General features: G+C 38.5%; 1 protein-coding gene across 1 annotated transcript; it reads right to left on the bottom strand.

Annotated features, from left to right (window-relative positions):
• On the bottom strand, positions 1-23,955 carry LOC139745294 (recombining binding protein suppressor of hairless-like). Its single transcript, XM_071655692.1, has 11 exons — positions 23,626-23,955; positions 13,407-13,584; positions 12,532-12,645; positions 10,686-10,851; positions 9,368-9,542; positions 8,344-8,481; positions 6,530-6,642; positions 5,589-5,729; positions 3,655-3,810; positions 2,870-2,973; positions 1-1,050 (listed from the first exon to the last, which is right to left on the bottom strand). The coding sequence occupies exons 1-11, from the start codon at positions 23,828-23,830 to the stop codon at positions 732-734; spliced, it is 1,809 nt and encodes a 602-aa protein (XP_071511793.1). The 5' UTR covers positions 23,831-23,955; the 3' UTR covers positions 1-731.
• Positions 23,956-27,368: the final 3,413 nt, after the last annotated feature.

Genomic DNA, 27,368 nt, shown 5'->3' with positions numbered 1-27,368 from the left:
TGCCAAAGACCCCTTGCTGAGTTGCACAATATTGTAGAGGAAGTACAATAAAAATCTACAAGTTTTTATAAAAATAGATCATCTTTCCAGTGTACTGGCAGTGAAGATTACAAAAGGGAAAGAACGTGTCCATCATTTGGAAGAGAAGAAGAGTTGAAAGGATTCTCATCTTTGACACTTGAAACATGCTTGAGGCTGATAACACCTGTTGGAGTGTACAGTGTAGAGTGTAACACCAGATGTTTTGACACCATGCAGTCACTCCTGATAGGTTCTGCTCCATCACTGGACTCCAAATTGAGATCTCTTGATCCGGGACCAAGAACTCGAGACACGAGACTAGTTTCAGACTCAGCTTACAGTCAGAGTCCATGTGAATGCCATGGGGATTCATCTAACAGATTCATCAGAATTGCAGGAGTCTTGCTCGGTGTTTCTGCAACCTTCCAAGGCTGTTACACTGGTGTAGTACACTGTTTAATGCAATTAGAAGGTGAGTACCTTGGTGTAGTACCCTGAGCAGTGTAGCTGCCTTGTGCAGCACACTGAACTGATACACTATGCAGTGTAGTATTTGGAAAGTACACTGAAGTAGTACACTTTGCATTATAAACAAGCAGAGTACACTGGTGTAGTACCTTATGTTGTGTAGTCACTACACAGAGAGTACACTGATATGGCACACCATACATGTAGGAGACTAGTCCAGTACACCGATTCATACACCAAGCCTAGTCTAACATGCCACCGGTGTATGCCATCATGCCATTCAGGGAGCCCCCAATAGCTCCCTGCACGGCCTGCATCGTCTCAGGTTGCATGATGGGAAGGCCCTGGTCGTGACGCCGATTCCTGACGACGCTTTCCGCCACAGGGCAGTGCTGCGGGGGGCAAGGCTCCGGTGTGTAGGTGAAGACACGCCCAGTGGGGTATATGATACCATCCTGACGGACCAGCATGATGTTGACTTGTGTGGGACGGTGGACGTACCTCCATTCTCCAACCAGTGCCGAGATATCTGGGACTACACACAGCAGACAGTCTGTGTTCCTACACAGAAAGAAATGCATGGGACTATACGTCACTGCAAGCTTGATGGTTTTCTAGATTCATTGACTGATTTCTGCCTTTCAGCTTGATTTCTTTCCATTACATCATGCTGGTTTGCTAAGGCACACCATTTCTCCTCATATAGCCTCTCTATGCATAGCGATGCCACTTGGCTGCAACTGCCAATTTTTAGTAACTGCATGTTCCAAACAAATTTGATTAAATACTGTAAATACATAAAAGGCAACATGAACACAAATATAGAATTAAATGGGAAATTTCTCTACACATTTTTAAGCAGTGTACAAGAATATAATTATGAACATACATGTAGGTTTTGAGCTTTATAAATTGACATCATCATTAACATGGATTTTATTTTTTTAATTTTTATCAATTCTGTGTCCCTTCTCTGTACATAGGAACAGTTCAGGAGTTCATAGCAGTAGAACAATACAAAGAAAATATAGTCTACACATTTCACAAATTTTACTGCCATTATGCCACATAGACTTTGTGGAGGCCTGATATGGAGAAAAGGGACTGTACAGTAATGGTCAGAGACTCCAACCCCCAGCACCTTCTGATCTGGAGATTCTCCCGCCCGAGACCCCTAGCAAACGGGAGACTCCAAGTTGATGTGTGCGAAGCGCGAAGTTCCTAGGGTTCTAGATGTTCTCTGGTGCTATCTAAGGCTTATTTTTTCAACATACGATAAGTAATAAGTAAGAAATCCTTTCCACCGGGAGACACAGAGCAAGGGGCGGGAGAAATCAAATCTCAAGCGGGAGAACGGGAGATTTTGCAAAAATGGGATTTCGGCGGGAGATCTCCCATCGAAAACGGGAGAGTTGGAGTCTCTGAATGGTTGAGGTGAGGATTCAGCTTGTAAAGTTTTGCTAGATAATAAACCACTCTATGAAATTTTAAAGAGCATACAATTCTAAGGGGTATCAAAAGTTTATGTGATGAAAATTGGTTTTGAAATGGCTGAGATATGAATGTAAAACAAAGAGATCCGAATAAAAGTAGTGGCCTGTTAATTTCATCAGGATCGCTTTTTTTTTTGTTGAATATCTCTGCCATTTCGAGGCCAATTTTCATCAAATAAATGTAGAATCTTCCTTGAAATTACATGCTCTTTATCATTTCATAAGAGGTTTCTCATTATCACACCGAAAAATTTTATAAACTTGAATCCTTACCTCAACCAGAAATGTTTAGTCCCTTTAAGGCAAACATTGTTCTCCATACTTTCTGGAGGAGCTGGATCATGGGATCTTTTGACATTATAGAGAAAGAAACATTTGAATAGCAGTACAGTGCAGTCCTGGTACAATAAGTACAGTTTGAGCAAAACTCTTGCTACACCAAAGGGCAGGGGTTCTGAGAGAGAGAGAGAGAGAGAGAGAGAGATGGGGGGGGGGGAGAATGGATGAATTTGAGATTTACTTCTCATTTCTTTATTGCAGGTGAAGCAGGGATGGAGAGAGGGGGGGGGGGGGGGTGGAGGGTGAAGTGGGATGAATTTTAGATTCATTCATTCAACACCTTATTTCTTCAGTCCTGTGGGTTGTTTCACGAAGCTGTTCTTAAAGTTACGAAGAACTTAATGACTGGTGATCAGTTCTTATGTGCTATACTTATCAGACTCTCAATAATTCAGCACAAGACCTGATCACCAGTCGTTCTTAAGTCCTTCGTAACTTTAAGAATAGCTTTGTGAAACACCGCCCCCCCCCCCCCCCTTCAGATGGAATAAATTTGAGTTTCATTCGTTTGACATCTCATTTCTTCATTTCCAGCAAACTTTCCTTACCTGTACATGGTTTCTGCCTCCACACATCCAAACCACACCTTGAGTTCTGGGGTGAGGTTTTCCCCTCTTAGCTCCAGCATGGCAACATCTCCTCCACCATTCAGCTGTCAAGATGAGTCAAATAAAAACATCATGGTACTTACTACTTTCTAGGAAACCGTTGTCATATCTCTACTAGTTATGTTGAAAATATAACCTATTCATCTAAGGACCTATGTGATGCAAGGTATGCAAGTTGACTTCTGTTGATCTATAATACCCTCAACATCACTAATGTAGCCAAATGAATGTCTAAATATGTGCTCTACATCTTATTACAAAGTCTATAATATCTTCTTCAGATTATTTGGAACCCACCAAAATTCTTCCAAACCAAAGTTCTGTCAATTACATCATTTATCAATCACTGCCAAAGTACTGATATCTGTAACAAAATACAATATAATACACCTTCCTTAGCCAGACTGACCATAACCTTGGTATTTCTGTTTAATTAATAAGATTAACATAAAATATTGCACTGAATGACTGATTTTCATCAAAGCGAGAATGATGTCCATTGACTAATGTCTCTCATGATAAGGTATAGTATCCATGAAGGTAAAGTTGGTATTCATGAAGGTCAAAATGATATCCACAGGGATGTTGGTAACCATCGAGTTTGTCTGCAGAATTTCCTGTGTCACTCATTCTGTGCCAGAGAAGGAATGTTAGTCTTTTATATGTGAACTTGAATAACCTGAAAGCCATGTTTGGTGTTTGGTGTTAAGATAAGAGAAACTCACATGGAGATCAGAGACGAGTGGTACAGGAGTGACGGGAGACTTCACTGGTCCCATGCCTTCATAAAACTTGTACTCAGCTCGGTCTGTACTTATGATTGTCCAAGAGGCACCGTCATTGATGATTTCTTTCTTGGCGTCTTTTGGGGAAGGTGTAGCCTGTGTCAACATAAACACATCAGGTGTCATGTGTTACTTGAAGGTTGGCATGGTGAAGTAAATGAGGGAGAGAGTGCATTGCAAACTGTCATTACCTACAATACATCCTCAGTACAACAAGAAACTTACATCAAATTTAGAATGGTACTACTAAAACACTATGCTACCTGCACTTCCAGTAAGAGTTGCACCGTGTTAGCTGTCCTAGACTCCATGAACAGTTACAATGTGTCACATGTCTTACACTCAAGTTAGAGTTACACTGTGTCATCTGTTCTAGACTCAAGTAATAGTTACACCATGTCAGCTATCCTAGACTCTAATAATAACGACACCATGTCATCATAGACTCCAATAATAGTTACACCGCTTCATCTGTCCTAGACCCCAGTATGAGTTACACTGCGTCGCCTGTGCTAGACTCCTGTGAGAATAACACCGTGTCATGTCTTACACTCCAGCAATAGTTACACCGTGTCATGTCTTACACTCCAGAAACAGTTACATCGTGTCATGTCTTACACTCCAGCAATAGTTACATCGTGTCATGTCTTACACTCCAGCAATAGTTACATCGTGTCATGTCTTACACTCCAGCAATAGTTACACCGTGTCATGTCTTACACTCCAGAAATAGTTACATCGTGTCATGTCTTACACTCCAGCAATAGTTACATCGTGTCATGTCTTACACTCCAGCAATAGTTACACCGTGTCATGTCTTACACTCCAGAAATAGTTACATCGTGTCATGTCTTACACTCCAGCAATAGTTACACCGTGTCATGTCTTACACTCCAGAAATAGTTACATCGTGTCATGTCTTACACTCCAGCAATAGTTACATCGTGTCATGTCTTACACTCCAGCAATAGTTACATCGTGTCATGTCTTACACTCCAGCAATAGTTACATCGTGTCATGTCTTACACTCCAGAAATAGTTACATCGTGTCATGTCTTACACTCCAGAAATAGTTACATCGTGTCATGTCTTACACTCCAGAAATAGTTACATCGTGTCATGTCTTACACTCCAGCAATAGTTACATCGTGTCATGTCTTACACTCCAGCAATAGTTACATCGTGTCATGTCTTACACTCCAGAAATAGTTACATCGTGTCATGTCTTACACTCCAGCAATAGTTACATCGTGTCACCTATCCCAGATTCCAGTATACAAATAATGACTGCTATGAGGGGCACAGTTAAAATTATGGGCCCACGGTGATGTGAAAACTGTAACTACGCCCGAAGCGAAGCTGAGGGCATGGTTATGGTTTTCACATCACCGAGGGCCTACATGATTTTAACTGTACCCCGAATATCAAGCAGTCATTATTTGTTTTATATACCGAAAATATAGATTCTAGTCTCTTTTACAGCACTCGTAATCAATGCTGATCGACAGCGCGGTGGTCGTATCATTGGTGCGTACATGAGTGATCATCTATGTGTACAGTGTACGCGGGGTTCGACTGTCTCCAAACCAGTCCGCTAGTCTCTTTTACAGCACGCTCATCGAATGCGCGGCGGTCGTGTCATTGGTGCGTACATTATGAGCGATCTATGTGTACGGGGTCGCGACTGTCTCCAAACCTATTTACTAACTGTGCCCGGGCCCCGGTCACAGTAACTCAAAAATAGGGCACAACTATTTTCATGACTCCCCTTTTAACCAATCCGATGAGAAGATTCTAGAAATGAGGTATATAATAAGAGTTACACCATGTCATCTGTCTCAGACTCTAGTTACACCTTGTGTCACACAGTTCACCTGAAACTGAATGATCCTCTCCTGTGAGAGACATAGGTACATCTTGTCGGTGTCTTTCATGTAGAAGGCACATTTGTGGAGTTGAGAGACAGGATCGTCGGCATCTAACAGTGCCATCTGTTTGTCCACCTTACGGATGATCTGAATAGAACAAGAGAAAATGGGGGAGAAAATTGAAGTATTGAATGAATCAATGACTGCTATAACAAATCTACTGATTCAAGAAAAACAAAGAACTAAAGCACTATTTTTGTATTTTTTTTAAATTTATTTATTTACCAGTAGTGGGATGGATAGCCTTTTCAGTAAATTGCTGTTTTTGGAGGGGGTGCTATCATTGTTCTTAAGACGTGGAAGAGTGTAACACACCCAAGTCATCAAGTAGTCTGCTACAAATTTGTTAAAATCAGCTAAGAACTATTAAAAAAGAGATATCAGACAGCAAGGAAAATCTCTCACAATTTGTCACACACTGTATTTTGGAGTATGTTTCACACTTCCACATTCAATCTTTGTGAATTTTGCAAGTCGAGTATTTTTGTGAAATCAACAAGTTAGGAAAACTTTATAAAGCACAAAGTCTTCACTGAAATAAAACACTCAGCTTAAACACATCTCCTTTAAAAAAAAAAAAATCATGTAAACAACTGAATCCAATATTTTGTTCCAAAGGTTGGTTAGCCTCATAAGAATCTGTCTAAGATTGCTGACGCTAGCAAGAAGTAGGCTGGTAAGACAAGCTCTCCAAAGGTTAAAGCTCTGACATAATCTGACCTAGGTCAAAAGTCACAAATAAACTCCAAAGAAATGACTCGTCCAATGTTAAAGTTCTGACACAATCTGACCTAGGTTAAAGGTAACAAATTAACTTCAGCAAAGTGTTGTATCAAAGGTTAAAGTTCTGACACAATCTGACCTCTAGAGGTCAAAAGGTCACTCACCAGTCTAGGGAGGGCCATGCCAGTAATGGTGTCCACAAGTTTGATGGTGGAGCCGTAGTGGATGTAACCTTCACGCACAGTGAACTCTTCACTCTCTGACTCATCATCATCCACTGTGGAGAGAAATCACACAAACATGGCTTTTATTATCTCCATCATTTAAGCTGATCATGACTCAAGAAGTATCAAACTCCCTTAACACATGGCTGTCAGTCACACTCAACTTAGTGCATTTAAACAGTTCCAAAGTTAAAGGGATGGTACAGTATTGGTGGAGATGAGAATTGGGCTTTTAACTTTTTACGATATACCGAGAAAACACTTATGAAATAGTACAGAGCATACCATTTTAAGAGGAATTCAAAGTTTATTTGATGAAAATCGGGTTTGGAATGACTGAAACATCCAAAAACAAAGTAAAACAAAATGATCGTAATAAAGCGTGGGTCCCACACTTTATTAGAATTGCTCTTTTTTGGATATCTCAGCCATTTCAAAACCAATTTTCGCCAAATAAACATTGAATTCCTCATAGAATTACATGTTCTTTCATATTTCATTAGAAGTTTTTTTCATTATGTCACCAAAAAATGTTAGAAACCTGAAATTAGGTCTCAACCAAAACTGTACGATCCCTTTAAGCTGATCATGACTCAACAAGTATTAAACTCCCCTAATACATGGCTGTCAGTCACAACCAACTCAGTGCATTTAAACAGTTCCAAAGTTAAACTTGCGCATCCAATTCTCACAGATCCACTCTGTCCTGTGCATCATTTGTATACTGTATGACATATATCTGGTTACTGACGTTGGGCCTGATATTGAATGTTGTCTGCTGAACTGAGGTCCACTATTCTTAGCAGCAATTTACATGTTTTTTACCTAATGGCTAACACCAGCCTCACAGGATTATCCAAGTTTGTCAGTTCAAGTACAGTATTGGTGTTGTCCTTGCTATTAGAAACTTGAGTGCAGCACTAACACTAATGCACGCCAGGCTGTGCATTATTTGTATATATTACATACCTCATTTCTCGATTCTGATTGGTTAAAGGTACAGTCACTATTTTTTGCTACAATGCCTGGCAGTTGACTAGTGGTTTTTTGAGATAAGTGTAAGCATATCTTGTGTGCGTATCTACATTTGTGCATTTTGAGATTATACTCTATTCATTATCTCTGACTGGTATCAAGACAAATTTTGTGTCAATGCCCTAATTTAGAATAGATATCTTAAATTGAGTTGGATGCGGCATACAAAATAAATATTGAATGCTGCTTTCGGGTCACGGTTAAAACTCTTTGGCCTTGGTAGTTTCTCAATAGTGCATAGCACTATTGAGAAATTACATCTGGACTTATACAGTCAATCTTGCATAAGTCGAATCTACTTGGACTGAAGAAATAGCTTTAACTTAGAGAAAATGAGACTAATGAGGAATTAAAATCATTAGACTATAGAGAGACGAGGACTTGGAAAGACTTTATCGGCAATCATTGAACTTGTGCGAAGATGAATAATTGCCGTTGACTGTAGTTTTGACCATGTCCCTCAAAGCAGTCAATATTCGTAATTTTACTGTATGATATTGTACCAAACAAATTGTTAAACACAATACATGTATGTCAAATATATACTTTGTAAGATGTATTGCCATTGCTTGATGGAAATAAAGTATAACAGAATTGAAATGAACTGAAATGAATTGCATTACATGGAACTGAATTGAATCTAGATGAATTGAATTGAAATGATTTAAATAGAAATAAGTTGAAATAATAGGAATTAAAGTGAATAGACTTGAACTCACAGAGGTGGATGGTGAAGGCTCCCCACTGCTGTGAACTTGCTCTGAAGTTATTATCTTCCACATGGAGGTAGCGAGTACTCACTGTCTGGGATCGTAGTCTGTTAAACAGCGCCACCGTCGATCCAGACTGGATGCACACTGGTCATATCACACAAGGGAGTCAGTTTGGGGAAGAAGAGAATATAAAGACTGAAATCAAAAAGTGTCTAAAATGAACCATAAAATGAGTCGCCATGGAAAGGGAGACACCTTGGTGCTGTTACATAGACTACAGTAACTTCACAATTAATTGTAACTCAGTTATACCCAGTGGTAACAGCCACACACATAGATACACTATTTCATAGCCAAGATTTTATACAATAAAGTGAAGAAATCACTGATGGTAAGCATTGATAAGTTGGCTAACATTAGTTGTAAAAATAGCACAGTTTTGTGCATGGAGCTCTGACAAGTCAAGAAAATAGACTGTCAGAGAAGTTGTTACATGGTTAACTGGTTTGAAGAGATAGGGAGAATTGTCTTCAATTCTATGCATAGCTGTGTACACAGTTGTAATATAAAAAAATATGCAAGATGTAATATTATGACAATTCTAACATCATTCTCAATATGTGTAATATTACAAGACACATTTTAATGTCAATCCTAATATGTCAATCAATGAACATGCCAAATTACTAGGCAACAGTCCATTTGTGTACATTTTAAGGAATGTCAAATACAGGTCATGGCATTATAATATTTTTCATTTGTTGATGTGATTTCATCTTGATGAAGATCTCAAACTACTGTATACACCATATATCTTTGTGAATTGGGACTTCCTAACGATTTTGCAAGTGGTTATATTTGCGATCGTGGAGAAATATATACGTGTGCGTCACATTCATATCGAGATCAGAGTCATTGTTTTGGCGTGTCTATAATTTCGCGAAAAGCACCTGACTCATGAAATTTGCGAAAAACAAAAAACTCGCAAAATATTCGGCGTATACAGCATGGCTTTGCGAGACAAACTTACAGTCTGCATTCTTAAGGGATTGCTTCTTCTTGGAAGGCTTAGAAATGACTTTGATCCTCTTGCTGTTGAAGACTCCGATGTCGTCTCCATTCCCGTAGAACATTTTGACAGTGAGGAAGAAGTGTTTCCTTTTGTCCGAGTCTGAAATGTACAGCGTCTTGGCTGCACAGTAGTCCTGATAGGAAAATCAGAAATAGAATAGAAATAGAATAACAGCCAAAATGTCAAGATGGACTGGTTCATTTCATTTCACTTCATTTTATTTCAACATTAAAAACAACGATCATTACACTTTCAAGTTATAGTATAAACTATAGAGCACAAACGGTATACAATCAAAACAGCCTGAAGAAGGAAAAGAGTAAAGGGTAAAATACTGGCAGAATATACAAAATTATGTTCCTGTCTGAAGCCTAAAGGTTGCTATTCAGAGAGCTGTTTTCTCAAAGAAGAAAAGAAAGTTATAAATCTTTATGACGTGAAATGTAAACTTCAATCAAAATCACACCTCTCTTCTATCACTGTTTTTTTCTTATCTTCCCTTCCATCAACTGGGCATTTTGTTCTTAATTGTTCAATAGAATGAAGAAGAAGACCTTCAGAGCATCACTTTAACCCATTGAGGATGGACTGATTTTGCTACAACACATATTTCCCATAGACACCTGCCTGAGTATACGCATTATTGTCTTCAACAGGTTAGGAGAGATCAACTCTTGACCAATGATTCTTGAAAACCTTCAATCTCCACATTTTTTGTTCCCTAAGAAATGTTGCTTTTTTAATTTGTGTACAGTACATGTATACTACTGTGCCTTGGATATAACAACCTTCAATTACCCTTCTAAATCCTTCTGCACAAATCACCAATCTACACACAAGCAACACCCTTCTACACGCAACACCCATCTACATACAACATCTTTCTAAATGTACACGACACCCTAGAATACACAAAATACACTTGATACACACAACATCCATCTACACATATTCTTCAATACACCACATCCTTCTTTACACCAAAGACTCGTCTACACCAAACACTCATGCCCTCATCTTGCCCCCAGGTTGAGTTGTTGCATATCCTGGTCACTATTTCCTATTCGTCTACACACAACACCCTCCTACAAACAACACTCTCTTACACTAGATACTCATTTACATCTACACCAAACACCGATACCCTCACCTTGCCCTCTAGGTTGAGTTGCTGCATATCTTGGTCACTGTTCCCTATTCTTCTACAAACAGCACCCTTCTACACATAACACTCTTACACCAAACACTCATCTACACCAAACACCGACGATCTCACCTTGCCCTCCAGGTTGAGTTGCTGCATATCTTGGTCACTGTTTCCTATTCCCATGAAGGCACACACTTGGCTACCAGCCTCCGTCTCCCCGTCCTTTAACACCTGTTCCCTCTTCCTCTTCCAGCCTGGGTCCAGTAGGTAGATGCATGGCGGAGGACAGAAAAACCTGCAGAAAATCAAACAACAAAACATGCGAGGAAACACTTTGTGATGTACATTCAATTCCCAATAGGCTTTAGAACCTCTGCAATCTGATGGGTCTGTTGTCATGTACTGATTTTTACTGATCCACACTGAGCCATGCGTCTGGTAAAATCCAAATGCATGGCCATGCGTCTGGTAAAGTCAGAACATGGGTTTAAACAGTTCCAAAGTTAAACTCGTGCATCCAATTCGCACTGATCCACTCTGTCCTGTGCATCATTGGTATATTATAACAAAGACCTTGGGACCAGGGCCCCATTTCATAAAAGGTATAAGGATAGAACTCTTACTGTACAGTGTAGTAGTCAGAGCTTCAAATATAACAGCCAATCTGGATTCTTGTCATTACCATCATGACAATTGACATTCCAGCAAAGAGTTGCTTTCATATCACCTCTGGACCTGCAGTCTTCTTCCCTTACATCATAATTTTGTTATAACTAAAGGGTATTTTATACCATAGGAAGAATTTAGTGATGATGATTTGGGGATCAGAATTTTTACTTTGTTGTAACAAAATTTTGTTACAACCATATTTGTTGTATCTGGATCGCCCTGTATAAACCAATTGACTGACTTCTCAATCACATAGCCAAAATGCTGTTAGAATATTTCTTGAACAAATGTAGATATTTATCTAAAGGACAAAATGTCTCAGTGAGCCAATTAGACAAACAGGAGGCTGATGTGGAAGAAATTGTGGAAATTTATTACATCAGTAATTTATTCTCCTTGTGTGTGAAACTATCACACTTTTAAGTCACCAAGATACAGGCCAAGCCCAATATAACAAACACCCACAAAACAATATTTTATTAACTGCAAGAAGATCTTACATTATCTGCAGCAGCAGAGTTATGGAACAAATTACCTACATATCTCAAGCAAACCAACAGAGTAGATGATTTTAAGCGTTTGTTGAAAACACATCTTTTTATTAACATGTCTGTGGACTAGGTTTAACACTATACAATGTTTGTCACAGCTCTGTCACTTTTCATCTTGTTTTGCCTCCTCTCTCTCTTTCTCTCTCATGTCTATTTTCCTAATTTCTATTAGTTCCTTCTTTCAATGTGCATAGAGACATTAATCTATTTTGTGATATGCGCTATAAAAATACGGTTTATTATTACTATTGTTGTTATTACCCTAATTTATTAAAACAAGAAAATTTTCATTAACCAGAGTATCTCATTACAACAGGGCTCTCCAATACATGGCTAGTGAACATCCTCTGGTAGAGCAGTGGTAACACTGAAGAGGCGATACTAGGTAAAGAAAACCTTATTATTATTACCATTATTAATATTTCATTATAACAGGGTTCTCTTGTTCTACTTTTTAGGCAAAGTGACAATTCACTCTCAGACAAAGGACTTTAGGGAGTCAACTACTACCATGGGTGACGTATTCTCACCTAAAATGTGCTATTCAAGGGAACTCGCTATGGACAAGAGAATCAAGCTATTTTGGCAAGAGGCATCAATCCGATTGCCACAAGAAAGAGTCGCCTGCCCTTCTAGGGTAATCTCATTATGGATATCGGCATTTGTTTTAGAGGTTTGTAGCAGGGAACTACAATAAAACAACTATGATGGTAACTTTGATATTACAATTAGAATATTTTACAACGTCAACTCACCGTTTTTCATTCCCATATGATTTTTGAGCTACTTTGGCATGTTGAACAACGACTGTCTGGTGACATCGGTCCTCTAAGTATTTTTGCATGGCTTCTTTGGTTAACCTCTGACCTCTGAGTTGGGAAAAGAAAGAAAGAAGTCCAGATATGAATGACACAAAAATAACATAAGCACAGCTTCAGATTAAAGCAATCATAGATTACAGCAATGAGAGGTAAAGCATAGAAAACACCTGAAAATTTCCTTGTTTGAATTTTGCATGTAGCCATCAGAAAGTCTGTTTTGATAATGTTCAATGTAAACTTTATACAACCCCTCAAAAGAAATTTACTGAAAGATTTCAAAGAAACCTTACGCCATGGATCGAGGCATTAAATATGAAGTAAGTCAAGCTATATTATTCAGAAATACCCGGTATGTTTTTTTCCCCTTTTTTTCTTTTGCAGAATTTTGAATATTCTTCTGATTTCTACCCTACAAAAAAAGAAAAGAAAAAAAGAGTGTAATGCAGCTAACTAGAGTTTGTCATGCTTCTGAGAAATTTGACATCATCACCGAGGGCAAAATTAGAAGAAAAAAAAAACTTTCTTTGTATTATGAGTACACCAACCAATCTACGTATATCAAGAAGGAAGCATGAGGAATTATGTGGCACTGAGGAATCATATTCTGAAGGTATCAATTAAATAAACATGTGGGACTGAGGAATTACATTGTGAAGCCATCAATCTAAATGAATGGTGGGACTGAAATGTGTGACTCTGAAGCCATCAATCTAAACGAATGGGTGGGACTGAGGAGTTTGACTGTGAAGTCATCAATCTAAATGAATGTGTGGGACTGAAGAGTTTGACTCTGAAGCACACACACAAACCTTGCCGGAAGGTCTTCAGGATGCATAGCATTGCCTCCCACGTGAGACGGAGAAGAGCTGGGAGTAGGGCTCGGAGGACTTCGCACTGAAGTGGCTCCATTGTTACCATGGTGAGGGCTGGCCGTTGTCCTGGAAACCATACCAAGTGATTGTGAATGTGACGAGATGCTTGGTGAATCTGGACATAGAGAGACAGACACACATCAGAATTGAATGTTATATAAATGCAACACAATGAAGGAAAAGTGTATCAATCATTCACAAAAATACTGTAAAATACTTTCGTGAGAGGCAAAGATGAAAGAAGAGAGAGAGAGAGAGAGAGTATGACTGCAGTGTTCAGTCTGATTTATAAGGTACGTGTTGTGTACATTGTAGCTCTCCCTTTTCAAATATTCATGAAATTATGTCACAAGAACAATGTTTATCCTCTTCAATTACATTCAATAAAGGTTAACTGATCATGATTATTGACAAAGACGTTGGCTAGGTACAGTCCTTTGCTGAAAGCATCTGACAACAAAACTTAAAAACATATTAAATGCAGAAAGCACTGCAAATATCACAAGAAACTTATGTATTAAACATACAACTATGAAGAACCAGTTCACTGTCATGTGGATTGAGTGAATGCAGCAATATTTTTAGAACACATCGGTGAAGCTCCAGGAAAATCAAATAGTGCCTTTAAAGGTTATAAAATACATCGATTTTGAAGTTTAAGTGCCTCTACCCACGGATGAGAAGGCCATATTAACAGTTTGTGACGTCATTGCAGTTTTCAGGAATTCTTTGTATATTTTCTTTTTGTTCTAACAAAACAAAAATATACAAAGAATTTCTGAAAATATATATTTTTTAAAGCATAATGAAAGATCAACTACTGTAAAACATGATATATTCGCGGCACAAAATTTTCGCGAATTGGAGCCGACGGCTTTTTTCGTGGCTAGAAATTTTCGCGAATTGCCTCTTGCGTTCAATGCATGTAGTGTAGATAAGACATTTCGCGTGCATTTTGATTTCGCGAATCTTGGCGCTCGCGAAATTCGCGAAATTAAAATGCACGCAAACATTTCTCGTTTTACAGTAACTTACATTGTATATTGTGTATCTCTTTCAGAGAGCAAGCCTGAAGATTAAAGAGCTACCCATTTACATGTACACTGTACATGTAAATCATGTGTTGTATCCGTGTGTCAGTAACAAGAAATTTGTACTTTTCAAAAGAAATTGAATATTGGGGAACTCTCAATACTTTTTCCCCTGCAGTGATGTCACAAACTGCAGCTGTAGTCATCTCATCCAGCAATGGCTACAACTTTGAAAAGCTGTGTTTGAACAAATTGTCTGATTTTCATCAAACTTTTATACTTGTATTCACTGATGTGTTCTACTATGTGATGCTGCATTCACTCAGTTCACATCAATTTGGGGAAATTTCTTTTAAATCAGGATCTATCTCCCATACTAATATATAAATAATTCATTTTCCTGAATTATAACGAAACAATATAAAATGCTACACTGTATGTGAAGGAATCAGTGGATTTACAGTTTGTAACATCCATGTCAAAATGACCAGCTGAATTGATTTGCGGCAAAGAGAGTCAAGTTACTATAGGAGATTCCTCATGTCCAAGAAAAGGTCTACAATTTGATGTACAGAAACTATTCAACCATCAAAATCAAGGCCAACATCTTTATTATTGGTCTTCCAAAAGCTTTACAGTGTCTTCTGTCTACCTTCAGTGCACAAAATGTACCTGGGGGTAAAACATGCACGAAGGAAGCACAAGAAACCCACTGTTTTTCTCTAAAAGGGCAGTAATAATACAACTGTACATGTACATGTACACGGTACACACAATGTGTATAATACACTTGTAAATGCACCCTTTAACACGGAATTATTGGATTACAACGTAACAAAGACCTTTACCAAATTATTACAAAATTAGTCATTATTATTTTTTTCCCCATCAGATCTGAGGGAAGCCAGTGTGGAAAGCTAAACATAAGTCAAATGGAGCAGGCTAATATGTGACTAGAGTAAGAAGAGATTGAGACCTGGTTTAACACACAGGTCTATGGTGGGAAAATATCACTGGCTCACTGCTGTGGAGGCACTAATGATCATTTCACCTAGTCTCACATTTCAGACATTTTGTCCACTGTACTACAACTGTACCTTGCAGGATAGTTGCGTCAGTATAATTTGACTATACCCTGTACGCTCGCGACTCTAGATCTACCACCTACGATGTACAATTTGAACGTACACTGTACATGCACATTGTATGTTTGATACTGAAAATGTTTAATGTCTGTGTTTCTGAGATTCTTGTCGATTCAACGACAATAATGGTGTACAATCATTATACGGTACACAATGATCTGAGAAATATTTTCTCCATAGATACACAAAGGGAAAATATCCTGTCAAAGCAATAACTCATGTAATTCAGACAGCTCTATAAACTGATGACCAACTCTGACTAGACGCAGGGACATATACTTTGTACATGTCTCAAAAATGTAGACTGAGAAAGAATTTAATCAAATTTAGAAGTTGTAGTATTTGTCTCAACTAGGCTATACAAAAGAAGCCATGTAGTACACTTTTATCTCGTTCTCCTTTCATAAAAAAAAAAAAAAATTGATATCAATAGTTGAACTTGGGTAAAAAAAAATTGTTAGAGATACAAGAAAGGTAGGTGAATATTGGTGAGGGGTTTGATGAAGTATTAACACGTCTGTGGAAATACAAGGGTAAAGATGGGTGAAAGGTGTAAGGTACTGTAAGGTCCACAAGGACAGATGGAAAGGGTTTGAAAGTAGTGTAAGTGTGGTGTAGTGATGGTGTTAGTGTAGGACAGAAGTGGGATGGGAGTGATGTGGTATTGGTGTACATGATAACAAGTGGGATTTGCCTGGGCTGGGAGTACAGGGAATTGGTGTGGTGTGGTGTTGGTGTAGGGCAGCTAGGTGAAATTGGTGTGGGTGAAGTGTAGAGATGGGATTGGGATTGGTATTGGGTGGTGCTGGTGTAAGATACACAGAGGTACATTGTAGAATTCAGCGTGGATTTACCGAGTGTCTAGGAATTGGTTTGGGTATGGAATATCTGTGGTGATGGGGCAGGTTTGGAGTTCAGTATGCAGCAATGAGACTTATGGATTGCTATGGACATCACTACACCTATCTCTACACCTGTCATTACACCCATTACTACACCTTAATAATGGGTGTATTGGCAGGTGTAGAGATTTGTAGGTGTAGTGATAGGTGTCGAATAGTAATTGGTGTAGTGATGGTTTAAGGGATGGAATGTGTGTATTGATCAATATGCAAAATGGGTTCAGGTACTGTACGAGCTGAAATTTTCGCGGTAGTTTTATTTGCGGGAATTTCACGAATCGCCTTTGAACCGCGAAAATAACAACAGTTCAGTTAGACCCTCACAAACGCGAAATTAATAACACGTGAAAATGTCTCCAAGTAGCAATTCGCGAAAATACATTGTATCTGTACGCGAAAATTTCAGCTCGTACAGTATGGCATGCAAACATTTGTACTACCACAAATTGTGTTTTTATATCACAGAAAAATGGACTTTAATAGTATACTTTTTAAATTGATATCCTGTACATGTGTATTTAAAATGATAGAATTTTTAAAGCAAAGATAAGATCATGATCTGTCTATAAGCACATCAATTTTACTGGAACTTGTTCTATTTTTGTAGTGATTTATGTTTCCTTCTATTTTCCATTAAACCTCACATCTATCTTTTCATTCACAGCTGACCATCTTGACATACAACTGTACAGACAATACTGTACAAAGTTGTATCATGCACATGTACAGTACTTGTTACGTCAAGAGAACTTTTAGCTGTACTGTATCTGTCATAATAAAAGAGAAGAGCTCACTTAAACACAAGCATTATTCACTGCATTATAAGGAAATTTATTCTCACTGTCCAAAACAAGAACACAAAAGTATAGCAGTTGGCATTAGGTATTATTTCATTTGAGAGACTTATGACATTAAAGTGGAAAAAAGATTTACTGGTTTGATTTCTGAACCAGATTCATAAGCAACTAGAAATGTCGCTATGGCGACTGGTATGCCTCCGCCATAATGCATGATTCTCTTGATAGGTCTATAGTACATGTGGACAATGTGTGATTACATTTTCACAAAATTGGCAAAATATTAAAATGACATGTTTGTCACAAATGTATTGAATGTTTACCTTCCTTGACCTATGTTTAATTGGATGAATAGGAGAGCATGTATTTGGGGATTTAAGAACTTTAACTCGACTTTGACCATTTCATAAGTTTATGCACTGAGTAATTTTCAAGGTATGGAGAAAAAGCGCAATTTCTGTATTGAACAGTAAATTGTTATCATTTTCATCTGGCCTTTGATTTATAAGAGAATCACTGTCAGGCAGAACATACATAAATTCAGCATGTTCTAAGTTTCATGATAACTTGAGCCACTTCCGAGATATGGAGAAAGAATTAAGTTCAGCACTTTCACTTGATCTTTGACCTTTTGACCTTTGACCTTCTTGGCAAAAAAAAAATCCCAGAGAATCTCTATTGGGTTATACATGCACACATCAAGTTTAAAAAAAAAAGTCCTGCTGGCATTGCATAAATATAAGGAAAATAGTAAAATTTTGAAGTATTGCCCTTGACCTTTGACCCCTGACCTTTGACCCCATGAACCCTAAATTCCCTAGATAACCACTGCCAGTCAGTAGATGCAATATGTTCCATGAAGATACCTTGAACAATTTCCAAGATACAGAGAAAAAAGTGAAAATTTAACATTTTACTTGACCTTTTGACCTTTGACCTTTTGACCTCATGACCCCAAACTTTCACCAGAGAATCTTAATTGGGAAGTACATGTATACACTAAGTTTCAAGAAAATATCTTCAGGCATTGCATAGATATGGGGGAAATAGTAAAATTTTAAGCATTTGACCTTGACCTTTTGACCTTTTACCTTGAGCATGTGCACCCAAAAGTTGATAGGCACAACTTCACCCCCTATTACACATACATGCCAAGTTTCATTAGGATACCTCAAAAGGTTTTGGTAGTTACCCTGTCCACAAAATTCATTACGGACGGACGGAAGGACGGACGGACGGACGGAAAGACGGACGGACGGACGGACGGACGGACAACCCGAAAACATATTAATGCCTCCGGCACCACTTCGTGGCGGAGGCATAAAAACTACTGTACTTTGAACATGAATTTCTCTGAAGTTCAGAAACCTACAAGTTCATGTGATGATATCAAGGTTGTGCTACTAAAGATACAGTGATTTCTGCACATGAATTCTCTTATTGCCCATGATGGTAGCACCTTGAAATTTCATACTCTTGAGCTTTATTTCAAATCTATTCATATCTTAATTGGACTTGTGGTCTCTGCCAATAAACTCCTTTCAAAGACTGTATCAAATTATCTCTCATAATTTATCACCCATCATAATCATGTCATGATTTTTAAACACAAGCACTTTATGAAACTACTGTGTACCATGTCTTGATGGTAAGAATGGAGAAGGCTCTGCCCCCTTCCTTAAAGACATAATTTATCATTTGCAGATGAAACAAAAACCAAGCATTACTGCTTAAAAATAGTTCTAAGATGTGAGTTAGGGATAGAAACAACCAAGATGTAAAAATCTGATTCAGTATACTGTAACTTGTGTTAAAGTATACACGTTACATACAAAATGGGAACAAACCATCTACAGTTAAATAGTTTAATGAGAAAAATGGTGATATACTTAATATGCTTTATTGCAAAAATTTTATATGGTAGGATGTTTTGTGATACAATTGACCTACACATATGTATCAAAAGTGATATCTTCAACATTTTTAAAATCACTGTTCCCTAACGTAAACGGGACGTTTAGTAACCCATTGAGGACTGTTTGATTTTGCTACAACACGCATTTCCCATCTCTCAATGCTTGCCCTCACTCGGGCCTCATCCTCAACGGGTTAAAAGAAGAGCAATGAAAAGTATGGTCCACATCTCTGTGCAAACTGTGATTCTCAGAACACAAAGGTAGTCTTTTCCAGACTAAACCTGTCAGACTGTTAAATCACATACCTGGTTCCTCCGTACCCATAGCTCTCACTATGATAGCATCAAAAGTGGGATCCAATCACGGTGCTAAGCCAAACTTCCCACGGTGTTAGTTTCCCATTCACCCTAGGCACCTTACATGACCTACTTTCTATGTTGCACAAGACACAGGTACATTGATACATTGTACACACCTTCCTTCTTGCCTGCCACAACGGATCTCATTTCAGTAAGAAATCACTCACTCCAACTTTCACTGCGATAAGAACTGACCAATTCATACTCCCTGTGAAAAGTTTTCATCAGAATTCCCAGCCAATATAAAGCTGTAGATGTGTGGGTTTTGTTGCTGTTGTTGTTGTTGTTGTTGTTGTTGTTGTACTTAACTAAAAAATAATCTTATACAGTTATCATGAAACTTACATGTACATTCCACAACAAGGTAAAGCAAAATACATTGTAGGGTGAAAAATGGGGTGAAACTATTAAACTATTTAAGACTGTATAAGACCATGAGAAAGACACTTGACTTTATGGCATGAAGAGATAACAAAGCAGGGGCGGATCCAAGAATTTCATTAAAGGCAGGGCTGGCACCTTTACAAAATTAAAGGGGGAGGGGGCGCATATGAGCCCCCCGTTTTGTCTTTTTCTTTTGTTTTGTCTAAATAAAAAAGAGGGGGCACGCGCCAGGTACGCCCCTCTCTGGATCTGCTACTGTGAAACATCTGTTGGAAAGATTTATACATTATTCAGATTGTTTACATTTGATGGTAAAAACTGTTAAATTGTTGGGATACCATGCATTATATGCAGTAGGGTGGGGACAAAGTGATACTAGTACTATGGTAGGGTGGGGATAAAAAAGTGATACCACAGTACAGCATGGGACAAAGTGAAACCATTGTAGCTAGGGTGGGGCAAAGTGATTATATAATATGGTGGGGCAAGGCACTACTGATACATCAGTATGGCTCGGATAAGGTGATACAATGTACCACAGGTGGGTGGGGCAAAGTGGCCCCACAGTAGTGATCAATATACCCTGGTATGGTGGGGCGAATGATATCACAGTAACATAGCGGGCAAAGTGATACAGTGTACCATAGTGAGATAGGGAAAGTGATACCACAGTAGGGTGGGGCTAAAGAGTAGGGTGGGGCTAAAGAGTAGGGTGGGGCTAAAGAGTGAGGTGGGGCTAAAGAATAGGGTGGGGCTAAAGAGTAGGGTGGGGCTAAAGAGTAGGGTGGGGCTAAAGAGTGAGGTGGGGCTAAAGAATAGGGTGGGGCTAAAGAGTAGGGTGGGGCTAAAGAGTGAGGTGGGGCTAAAGAGTAGGGTGGGGCTAAAGAGTAGGGTGGGGCTAAAGAGTAGGGTGGGTCTAAAGAGTAAGGTGGGGCTGAAGAGTAAGGTGGGGCTGAAGAGTAAGGTGGGGCTAAAGAGTAGGGTGGGGCTAAAGCGAATATCGATGAGGAGTGGGACAAGGCGAAATTAAAGGAGTACGCTGAAGAGCTGATATATACAGTGTAGTAGTAAACTCAGGAGGTGAGGACTTGTTTTGTTTGTTTAGTTCTTTGTTTGTTTGTTTGTTTTTACTTCTGCTTGTGATACCCAATTCCAGTACATTATATGCACATGGCTACAGTACATGTAGCTTTTTCTGCATTTACAAAGGAATCACTTCATCTTAATATTTGAATGAACAATTTTTAACAAGTTTATATTGTAACATCATTACTTGTACAAAGGATGCAGTTTGCTTGATTTATCACGTACAGGTAGCATGGGAAGATCATGCAATGGAAAGGTTGGCTAGCTTAAATTATGTTTGGAAATCCCTGCAGAGACTCCAACTCTCCCGTTTTCGACGGGAGATTTCCCGCCATAAACCTATTTTTGCAAAATCTCCCGTTCTCCCGCTTATGATTTAATTTCTCCCGCCCTGGCTCTGTGTCTCCCGTGGGAAAGGATATCTTACTTATTGCTATCATATGTTGCAAAAATAAGCCTTAGATGCAGCTGTAGCACTAGAGAGCATCTAGAACCTGGGAATTTCGCGCTTCGCACACACCAACTTGGAATCTCCCGTTTGCTAGAGGTTTCAGGCGGGAGAATCTCCCGATCAGAAGGTGCTTTGGGTTGGAGTCTCTGTCCCTGTAACAAATTATGTACAGCTTTAAATACTCAGCATACAAGCAGCAGAAAAATCTCAACTGGAGTTGACTCTTGCTGTGAAGCATGCTTCCATGCATACACTGTATGTCGTACTCACTATTTGAAAGGGCAAATTCTGGAAGACCTGGGGGGTGTTTCATCAATTTAGTCAGCACTGACAAGTTGTCAGTCTCTGACAATTTCAGCAAAATCCTTGGTTTTGATTGGTTGAGAAGCTCCAGTCACTGACTGTTACTATAGTGATTGTCGGAGACTGACAACTTAAACGGTGTCCTGCACTACTGTTCTCTACTACACACCAGAGGACACACAGTGAATGAATCAATTTAACCCATTGAGGAGGAGTCTCGAGTACACTCAGGCAGGGGTCTATGGGAAATGTATGTTATATAGCAAAATCAGTCCGTCCTCAATGGGTTAATCAGGCTAGTTCACTCTCCCCCACACTACTGGGTCTTAAAGATGAGAAATCCTGAGATCAATGTGAATTAAAACATAATGAAAATGAAATTTGCTGTGAATGAAAACATATGTACTAAATCAAACTTACTGTGAATGAATACTAGAGGCAAATCAAACTTACTGTGAATGAATACTAGAGGCAAATCAAACTTACTGTGAATGAATACTAGAGGCAAATCAAACTTACTGTGAATGAATACTAGAGGCAAATCAAACTTACTGTGAATGAATACTAGAGGCAAATCAAACTTACTGTGAATGAATACTAGAGGCAAATCAAACTTACTGTGAATGAATACTAGAGGCAAATCAAACTTACTGTGAATGAATACTAGAGGCAAATCAAACTTACTGTGAATGAATACTAGAGGCAAATCAAACTTACTGTGAATGAATACTAGAGGCAAATCAAACTTACTGTGAATGAATACTAGAGGCAAATCAAACTTACTGTGAATGAATACTAGAGGCAAATCAAACTTACTGTGAATGAATACTAGAGGCAAATCAAACTTACTGTGAATGAATACTAGAGGCAAATCAAACTTACTGTGAATGAATACTAGAGGCAAATCAAACTTACTGTGAATGAATACTAGAGGCAAATCAAACTTACTGTGAATGAATACTAGAGGCAAATCAAACTTACTGTGAATGAATACTAGAGGCAAATCAAACTTACTGTGAATGAATACTAGAGGCAAATCAAACTTACTGTGAATGAATACTAGAGGCAAATCAAACTTACTGTGAATGAATACTAGAGGCAAATCAAACTTACTGTGAATGAATACTAGAGGCAAATCAAACTTACTGTGAATGAATACTAGAGGCAAATCAAACTTACTGTGAATGAATACTAGAGGCAAATCAAACTTACTGTGAATGAATACTAGAGGCAAATCAAACTTACTGTGAATGAATACTAGAGGCAAATCAAACTTACTGTGAATGAATACTAGAGGCAAATCAAACTTACTGTGAATGAATACTAGAGGCAAATCAAACTTACTGTGAATGAAAAGCGTACAGCAAATCAAACTTACTGTAAAAGTGATTTCTTTCGCATACAGAAACTTTCGCGGTTTCCATCGGTGCCGACTTTTTCGCCTGTGTTTAAATTCATGGTTGGTAATGATAGCGTTGTAACAAGCGACGAGTTCAAAACATTTTCGCGTGATGTTAAATTCGCGGTTCAACCTCAAAGCGCGAAAAGCGCGAAAATAAAACCACTGTGAAAGAAACCACTTTTACAGGTACTTCAAATCAAAACAATATAAACAGCAAATCAAACTTACTCCAAATTAAAACATACTAATGTACCTAGTACAGCAAAAAAAAAAAAAAAAAATTGCATTAAATCATGCAGTAAATCAAACTTACTGTAAATGAAAGCATACAACACATGCAACTCACTGCAAATTAAAAACTAGAGGCAAATCCAACTTACTGTGATACTTTGTGATGTCAGCCGTCATGACGTAGGGCATCGCTGTGGCTCCAACCATCATACCGTGACTTCTAGAAATCATCATTCCTTCTGGAGTCATGTCTCCACCCCTAGCGACCAGGTCTCCACCCCTAGCAACCAAGTCTCCACCCCCGGCAACCATGTCTCTATGTGACAGGTTGAGTGCTTCATAGTGTGGATTCATCCTCACTGAGTTGCATAAAAAAGTTATGAGGAGTCGGCCACCAAAGTCTCACAGATCAGCGACTCCTTACAGTCTTGAAATCATGGCAATGCTAGCTTTGAACATGCTGCAGATTTGGTTGTAACTTTATAAGGTCACTTCTACAGAAAGATTGTTCAAGAAATATTTCTACAGAAACACTCTCCTTTTGTGTGAGCATGACAATGTTGATAGAGAGAGAGTGTGTTCTCATTTGTACTACGTTGATGTAGCACTGAGCTTCTGTTTAAAAAACTGTGATTGGTAGATGTAGACACTGAACTCTGTGATGTACAGTCAGTGTAGGGTGAATCAGAATTGAGTATCTGATGGAGATTTGTAGTAACACCTGGAATGAGACTAGTGTTTGTCCAGTAGGATGTCTTTTGGCTCTTGTTGAGGATGGGCCGAACGAATCACCGTAGCGTTACATCTTGGTTCGGACCTGTGATGAGAGAGGATAAGAAAGACGTCACTCTCCTTCAAAATAGTTTTTACTTTCAGTTATCTCTGCTTCTCTGACATCCCAAGGATAAGACAGAACATTAAAGATGTTTATTTAATGATAAAGCAGATCCCGAGCAAATGACTGGTTGGGAGTGTATGTATACATGACTAGGTGTTCATTTTGTTTAAAGGGATGGTATAATATTGGTTGAGGTGAGAATTTAGCCCTTAACTTTTTGCGAGATACTTGGAAACCATTTCATGAAATGTTGAAAAGCGTAGATTTCTAAGAGGAATCCAAACTTAATTTGATGAAAATTGGTTTTGAAGTGGCTGATAAATTCTAAACAAAAGTAAAACAAAGCAGTGATAAAAAGGTGGATCGCACCTTTTATTAGGAAAGCTTTAAAGAAAGTATTTAAATTCCACAAAATATAATTTCATATGAAACGTACACATTCCCTGAACTTGGTACTGACATTATATGTCAAGGGTAATATTATTTCCCCTAGAAGCAAGTCTAGTGCTCTTTCATTATGCTAGAAAAGTGAAAAAATGCTTAATTTTCTTTCATACATGGCAGTCCATATGTGATGTCATGATCAGTAGTACATTGTAGTCTTCTGATCTAGCCATCTCATCACCAAAACTTCAAAAATTCATAACTTTTGAAGTGACTGCCCGATTTTCCTCAAACTTTCACTGCTGTGTTCTACTTATGCTGCATCCACTCAATCAACAATTATTTTTGGGGTAAACTCCCATTTAAGTGGTGGAATCACTTGCAGTGAAAAAGACAATTTAAACAAAAACAAACTCAAATTGAAAAGCTTGTATTCAGCTTGTATTCAACTTTAATTACTGTCCTATAAATATCACATCTCCCTGATTACAGTAGGCTTGATTAAGCATATTTTCAAACGTATTTCCTCTGCTTATCACTATCAGCTCAAGACATGTTTGCTGAAGACAAGTTGATTTGTTCACCTGTAAGGATCTCACAGCAGAGAACAACTACAGTACCAGGGGCAGACACAGAGGAGGTGCACCGGGCGCACCCCCTCTTTATTCATTGTTAAAACAAAAGAAATAAAAAGAAAAAAAAATGAGATGAAACCTAAATGTAGTAGCAGAAATACAAATGTATTGTTTGCCCCCCCTTCACAGAATTCCTGAATTCGCCCCTGACTAAAGCCTGATTATTTAAATTACGTAAAACAAAGATAGAATACATTGGTCCTGTCCTCCCCTCCCCTCCCCCTTCCACAGACAGACGGACACACACACACACACACACACACACACACACACACACAACACAACAAAGAGAACTTTAGGGTTAGGTTCCCAATTCATAAACCACCTGGTGAAAGATTCTTCCTTTACCTGTCCTTTTTACTTTAAGATAAGTTCACCTTGATGGACATGTGGAATGAGTGAATGCAGCAATATTGTCAGAACAAATCAGTGAAAGTTTGTGGAAAACTGGACAATCCATTCACAATTCATGAATTTTTAAAGTGTCTGTGCAGTCACTGCTGGATGAGAAAACTACTAGAATGTCACTTGTGTACAACGAAATAAGGATCGCAATGTACAACTGTAAGAGAATTTCATAAATTTTTATCTTTTGAAAAAAGTGCACATTTCCTCGGCTTGTCGCTGACATACGTTGAAAGGTGATATTATACAAATGATGCACAGGATAGAGTGCGTTAGTGGAGGCGTATAGCGCACTCGAGGGTATTTACAATTGTGAAACATGCACGAGGCGAACGCCACGAAATAATCCTGTGCATCATTTGTTTTATAAAATGGGTCAAAAATTCGAAAAAATAACAGTATTTTTCAGCGTTTTTCACGTACAATGTACCTTTTTGGGTCAAGACGTCCGAAGATGTTCGTCCCAAACATTTACGCACGTCGCACTCAGAAATCCCGCACATACAGTATAATAAGTATGATGGGGGGTTGGGTTTCCGGACACTGAAGTTCCCGCATGAAAACTTACAATGTACTTATTTTACATAGAATATGCACCCTTTACCTTAAAGACTTGATATAGACTCCTCATATAGGCCTACTAGACAACATACTCTGAAAATGGCGTGAGAATTAACCTGCTAAATCGTTGGATTTGCCCTTCAAAGTGACTCCATGTACGCGTCCGGTCCCACAACGCTTGGTCTACTGTACTGTACGTATAAGCGTATACGTACGCCACACGTTAGGCACAAGGGAAGAAAGGCCGGCAGGCCGGCTTGGCAGCCCGAACTAGAAGTTGTTTACAGGATTGACAGCGCGTATGCATGCAATTCAAAGGAGCCACCGCGCACACAGACGATCGGCAATAGGATTTAACACGCAGTGCGATGGGACTAGAATAACCAAAGCACACGTGACTTATTTCAGCGCTTCCTATTGGCTACATTCTTGAACCCATTTTATAATATTCCACTTGCCTTCTGAAAGAGGCAAGTCAAGTGTTCTTTTATTTTGCGAGAAAAGTGAAAGTATGTTGAATTTTCTTTATATTTAGATTTTATATTTAGATATTAAGATTCAAATAATTATTTCGTACTACGAAAAATTACAAATCTAAACTACTAGTCTAGTTTTGCAGACCTGTGTGATGCACTTATGTACAAGTTTGTAGTTCATGTACGTTGTCTTTTGTTATTTGCCATAGATAACAAAGAAAGCTAGTGAATTCTTCCTTTCTGACAGCTTTAACATGCATATAAATCTTTTGCTCTATGTATAAGTATCATATTACAACCAGAGGAGGATTATGTAGCTGTGCCTTGTACACAGAATACGTTTTAAGGTGAGCATTTGGTGCATTATATGAATTTTAACGGCTACAACCTTCAAATATCACAGAAATAGCTTTACAATAGTCTTGTCATTTTGATGGAATGTATTATGTTCTGTGCTATTCGGGAAGGAATGCAAAAGGGATGGCCCATCTTTGAGGTTTGTAACATTTTTTCCTTTTCTTGTGTGTGAGATAATGAGAAACCTCATTATGAAATACAATTTTGTATGAAAGAGCATGTACAGTGTAATTTCA

This window comes from Diadema antillarum, unplaced genomic scaffold (assembly GCF_040938485.1).
Source record: "Diadema antillarum isolate AM-2024a unplaced genomic scaffold, OU_Dant_1.0 seq00001250_RagTag, whole genome shotgun sequence".
Taxonomy (NCBI): domain Eukaryota; kingdom Metazoa; phylum Echinodermata; class Echinoidea; order Diadematoida; family Diadematidae; genus Diadema; species Diadema antillarum.
The sequence above is the reverse complement of the archived record's forward strand: the minus strand, read 5'-3'. Positions and strand labels throughout refer to the sequence as shown.